The sequence below is a fragment of the Callorhinus ursinus genome, unplaced genomic scaffold, assembly GCF_003265705.2.
Source record: "Callorhinus ursinus isolate GAN/ISIS: 27379988/994484 unplaced genomic scaffold, GSC_fseal_2.0 scaffold45, whole genome shotgun sequence".
NCBI classification, from domain to species: domain Eukaryota; kingdom Metazoa; phylum Chordata; class Mammalia; order Carnivora; family Otariidae; genus Callorhinus; species Callorhinus ursinus.
Window position 1 is genome coordinate 11,572,488 of NW_027397107.1, and position 6,000 is coordinate 11,578,487.

The 6,000-nt window shown below is 49.8% G+C and overlaps 1 protein-coding gene across 2 annotated transcripts in view; it reads left to right on the plus strand.

Moving 5' to 3' along the window:
- The window catches only part of ST8SIA2 (ST8 alpha-N-acetyl-neuraminide alpha-2,8-sialyltransferase 2), a 61,867-nt gene extending 56,508 nt beyond the window's left edge, over positions 1–5,359 (plus strand). For both annotated transcript variants that reach the window (XM_025893248.2, XM_025893250.1), the window contains one exon: positions 5,074–5,359. In XM_025893248.2, the coding sequence (XP_025749033.1) occupies positions 5,074–5,359 (286 nt within the window). The remainder of the gene's footprint in view (positions 1–5,073) is intronic.
- The last annotated feature ends 641 nt before the right edge of the window (positions 5,360–6,000 follow it).

A 6,000-nucleotide genomic window follows, 5' to 3' on the forward strand; every position in this document is an offset into this window, starting at 1 on the left:
TCCTGCTTCTTAAGGGACAATATGCGCTATGTGCCACAAAGGGCTTTTAGCATCTTAGAGAAAGCCCTTTTGGTCCCTTTTTCCAAACCGTGGCAGCCACTGTGCTTGCCACATACTGAGCGCAGGAATCCAAAAGAAGGACAAATGTGCTTTGGAGATGATTTTGGCAATCTTCATCTATAGCTGTCCATGCTCATAAAATACGGCGCTTAATCATCTTGGCAATTGGGGTAACCAATTCGAAAAATAATTACTGCCTTCTTTGAGATTACTTTGCCTTCTAATTAAAATCTCAAGACTGGGATATTAAAGGTGCATTGTCAATACAACGTTCCCGGATGCACCCAGCTAACCTCATTTGGGAAGGCAAAATTAATTAGTTTGTGTTTTAACACCCAGCTGTTATCCTGAGGAAGGAAATCGTCTACAAGTCGGCCACACACACACAGTCTCTAAATTGGCCAGAGCGACTGAGGGGGGGTAGAAAGGAAATCAAGGGTGATTTGTTCCCGCATAACTCAGTCAGCTCCTATTACAAGCTGCTCATTAAACGGCGCCCCCGCGTCCCTGTCAGACATGGCTCAGGAGTGTTCTTGTTCACCCGTAGAGGCAGAATGGGAAATAAGTGGGTCCCTCCGTGCCACTGAGCTCCCCCTTCATTCTGGAGCCTCCTTTGCTGTTAACACCTCTCCCAGTGATTGATTCTTGGGGGAAAGCCGGCAGCGGATCCGAGAGGGTGGGCACCTCTCTCCCTGTCCCCGACGGCCACAGGTACAAAGCTGCCTGCCCTGCTGGTTTCCCTCTTCCACCTTTTCGACTTCTTCCTATTTTCCAATTCCATTTGAGCCAGACCTTTGCTGAGCACCATGGAAGCCAGGATAATAATGGTTCTAGGCTGTGCAACAGTCACGACCCCCAGCCCCTCGTGGTTTTAGCACAACAGAAGCTGATTTCTTCTTCATGCAAAGTGTGATGCAGGTCGCCACCCACTCTACTCCAGCCAGTGATCCAGGGATCTAGGATTCTTCCTTCTTAGGCTGACACCATCTTTACCAGAGGCTTTGAGATTCCCTGAGGCAGAAGAGAAGGTTGGCCCCCAAGGGACACACTTCCTGTCACAGCCTATTGGCCAGAACTGGTCACGTGACCCCAGCCCCATTGCAAGGGATGCCGGGAGATGTAGGCGGGCACGTAGAGTGTTTGTTGAGTGCTTCTGTCCCTGCCACAGTGCCCTGGCTGCCCCGTGCACAGAGCCAGGTGCCTCTGAACCCCCTCCAGGAGTGTGAGGCACGGCCCCTGCTCCCGGGGAGATGCCCGCTCTGTTCTGTGTGGGAGGCCAACCCGTACAATCGTGAATTATCAGGCAGGATTGATTGATAAGCACAACAGAAGTAGAAGCAAATTTCATGATAATGGGTGGAAGTGATTACCTCAAAGGGGTGGAACAAAAGGAACATTTCCAGGAAGATGTAATGCATGTGCTTAGTTTTGGGGGGGAAGGGGAAGACAGTTCACCACAGGGACATGAGGAGGAAAGTCACATCTGCAGGCAGGGCACAGCCCGCGTCCAGGTAACCTCAGACCTCCTACAGATCAAATTCTTCCCTCCTCGTCTCTGAGCACAGCACTGATGTCCTGAAACGAAATTCATTTCCGAAAGCCTTCTCACGCTAAGGCCTTACAATCAAAAAATAAACAAACCACAAATCCCTAATATGGCATTTGTGACCGGTGTTAGGACTTGAATTTGCTGGGGGAGCAAATAGCGCTATGCTCTCGGGCAGGGACACTGCAGTGGCTTGCACTTCCTTGGGGAGGATCAACGGCCGCTAAAGCCGGCTCATGACGGGCGCGACCCTCCCAGAATCGCTATGGGGTGGAAAAGGCCCAAGAACCAGGAGTGGGGAGGCTAGGCTGCGTTTTATCTAAGCCCTCTCTACCCAGTTGCAGGAGGAGCACCTCTACTGGGGCCTGTCTCCCTGGACTCCCAAGTGTTCCTCTGGAACCTGAAACAAGAGGACAAGTTCAACCTAGGGGGCCCATGGATCACCCACAGATATGGTCTGTTGACTCACCCAACAGGGCCTCAGATGATGTAAAATTTTTTTTTAATTAGTTGTCAACATTCAAAAATTTGGAGAAATTGCATAAAAATCCAGATCTCTGATACACACTTTGGCACTACTATACTGGACAACAATAAAACTGGCTACCTCTTTAGATGCCACAGTCCCCACCACTCCCTGTTGCCTTGGCAACCCTGAGGCCAGGCATTGGTTTTCCCTACACACATCCCAGCTCCCAGCTCGCTCAGTTACATCCCCTGCCAGGCCACTGGGCTAGACAAGTTCCCCGGGGAACAATAATCTTTAAAACTTGACAACTATTCCTGAGGCTTGCTCTTTTCCCTTATTTTCTCTAAATATACCTCATTCTTAGCAGAACCACCCACCAGTGAGAGCAGGGCTTCTTAGCCTTGGCTACACATTTGAACGATTGGGGGAGGTTTTAAAAATCCCAGTGTCCAGCCTGCACATGGAGGTTGCACTCAGGATCGGTCCTCTTAAAGCTCCAGGTGATTCAGTGTACAGCCTAGGTCGAGAAGCACTGAGTCAGAACCAAAAATACAATGGACTAGCTTAGGAGGGGGTGAGCTCCCCATTATCGGAGGTGGTTAAGCCAAGGTGGATGAGCACTTTGCAAGGATGTGTGGGGCGATCCAAACATCAGCTGCTACACTCCTGGGATTCTTCCCTCCTTCCACCTCCCTGCCTTTGCCCCTCAGCACCTTCCCAAGCTCAGCTCAAACCCCATTGAACCTACAAGTGTGCACATGATCTAAGAAGGGCACCTTGTCTCTTGAGCCTCAACCTCAGCACCACACAACCCCCAGGCTTTTCCCTGTTACTGCCCAATTGTGTTTGTGGTTAATGGAGCCATTGTCTAGCTCCCTGCCTTTGTCCTCTCCATCTGATTCTGGGTTGAAAAATTCAGCCACAGGGAAGTTTCTTGGCCCAGACAGGATGAAACAGGAGGAGATGCAAGCAAAGTGGTCTTCAGCTGACAGGCTTATGACAAAAGACTGGTTGTCTAGAGGCTCTCCTGGAGGTCGGCACAGTGCCCCCCGAGAATCATGTTCATAGGATGGTGTGAGGGTCCTTGAAATATGTTTCATTATACCAAATATTACGTGATTTACTAAAATTATATGGGTTACCAGGAATCTGTAACCTTGTCTGTTTCAAAGGCTAACACCTCCTCCAAAAAAAAGAAAAGGGATTTAAAGTTAACTTTCTGGAATGTCTTGGGGTTTCCTTTTTGGGTCTGCAGAAAGAACCACTTGCAAAAGGAAGGGCATGCTTGATCTTCTAGAAAATCTTCCCCCTGCCCACCCAACTTTTCCCTAAAAGCACTGCGAAGAATATGGAACAGTTTCAACTTTCAACAATATGTAAATGTTTTGCCTGGCATACTTTTGCTTCTGGCGTGAATGTAATTGGTTCATTTGACTATAAAGTCACACCTGTCACTGTGCTGAGGTGTCATCAGGAGCCACGCTGGGGTTGGGGAGTGGATGTTTCTCACAATGGCAGGTGGAGCAGATGTGATGAGGTGCACAGAGTTTGAGGACAGAAAAGCTCAGCCGGTGTCTGGTGTGGACACACAGTAGTGAGGAGTTGGTGGTAAGGAATTCCATCTTTCCACCAAGGCGTACGCATTGCCTTTCAAGGGATTCAGCTTTTTATGAGAAATAAAGAGGTTAAACCACACATCCCAGTGAGTTCTAAATCCAAGCAGAAGAACCACTGTGGAAAGCCAAAATGGTGACAAAGAGAATGGACATTTTCCCACTTCTGGAGAAACGTCTAGATTGTGTTGAAACTTGGAGATACCCTGGTCTGTGGCCCATCATCGTATAGATCTGAAAAATTAGGTCCAGCAGGGAGAAGTGACCTGCCCAAAAGCACGCAGGTAGCTGTTGACAGAACTTTCACTTGAAACTGAGGTCTAAAAAGTTGGTAGCTCCCCAGACCTCTGTTTCCTAGTCTGTGGAATGGAGATGGGTTCTTCCTCACTGCTGTCTTGGTTAAGGTAAACTGAGACCCTCTATGTGCAGAGGTAGCTCAGTGCCTCACCCAGCACTGGGATCCGTTAGCCCAACACCATGCTCTTCCCAATTCTCCATAGCTCCTCTCATTACCCCTGCCAGATTTCTAGGCAGGAAGCGGGAACTCCCATTTCAGAAAGGGATATACCAAATACCACAACAGGCCTTGAGAAGAGATCATGGCAGAACCCGGCTTCACCGGGCAGAGCACCGTCTGGTGTCCCCTCAGCTCTCAGGGAAGCCACCCAATGTCAGAGGTGGGCAACCCGCATCAGAGGGGTGGGGGTCCTGCGGGCAGCGATGGGAAGGAAATCGGATGATGCTCAAGGGACAAGAAAGTCAGTCTCTGCTGGAGTCAGGAATGGTGATATGCAAAGGGAAGCGTGACCATGGGACCCTCCACAAGGGGAAGATGGGGGCACCATGCAAGAGCCACCCCTTTACGGGGGGTTTGCATGCGGTGGCCCATGCAGCAAGCTGCCACACCCACGTGTGTCATCTGTGTCTCTCTCTCTCATGCTCCCACAGCAGAGGCCAGGAGCATGGCTGCAAAGCCAAAAATATCTACCAGCTGGCTCGTTATAGAAAAAGTTTGCCCGCCCCCACTTTAGATTTCAACAGGCTTGAGCCCAGGTCAAGGTCTGCCCTTTCTACCTAGGTGACCTCAGGCAAGCCACTTTTGTCTCTGAGCCTCATTTCTGCATCTGTACCTACTACCAAGCTCGTCATGTTTCCATAAAAATCATATATGTGAAAGTTCATGATGTAAGGAATAGTTCTGTTGCTTAATAAAGGTTGGTAGTCAGTCCCCTGAGAAGGGAACCGGGAATCAACGGCTGGATTGGTCTCCACAGCTCCTGGAGTGGCAGGAGGCAGGCTGCTGGACAGGTTAAAATTGTCCTTTTCCTGGAAAGGATGATTCACAAACTCATATTTTCTCACTTCTTTTTTTTTTTTTTCACCAGATACTGGCTGACCAACAAGGTCCACATCAAAAGACCCACCACCGGTCTCTTGATGTACACCCTGGCCACACGTTTCTGCAACCAGATCTACCTCTATGGCTTCTGGCCCTTTCCACTAGATCAGAACCAGAACCCTGTCAAGTACCACTATTACGACAGCCTCAAGTATGGCTACACCTCCCAGGCCAGCCCCCACACCATGCCCTTGGAGTTCAAGGCCCTCAAGAGCCTGCATGAGCAGGGGGCTTTGAAACTGACTGTTGGCCAGTGTGATGGGGCCACGTAAGGTGGGCTCCCTGTGGGACTCAGTGGCTCACATTTCCTGCCAGCTACACCACAGGCAGATGGGAGTCGGGGTGGCGCAAACTGTAGAACAAGCAGGCTAGTGGTTTTCTTTGTTAAAGTGTAAAACAGTGACCAGAATATATATATCTATACCTGCATATATATATTGACCTGAGTATTTATAACTGTGTGGTGTTCATCTAGCATTAGGCAGATAAGCCACAGGAAGAAGGTGTGGAGAACCCACCCAAACTGGATTGAGACTCAGTCCATCTTTAGGGGCAGAAGGACTCGACATGAAAAGAAGCCAGTCCCATGACTTTGGATGACAAACTGCCTCCTGGGTTGGACAGATCTTTGGGCTCATGGATGAATGGAGAGCCACCTCTTGGCAGCGACCCTGAGCCTCTGAGTAACCCGGATTCTGGGTGAGCCAAGACCCAGAGGGGACAACTTGACCCAAGTCTAAAATGGTGCTGTTGACAGAGGAGAGGAGGTTGAGGGGTTCAGCCTGGCAAAGGTGTACAAGGACCCCAAGAAGCAGAGGCCACTTCAGAGGCGTGGGCCTTGTTCCACAAACTTAGAGTTTAACTGTCCGAGGGATGATCCACGGTGGACCCCCCTGTCCCAGACAGGTTTCCA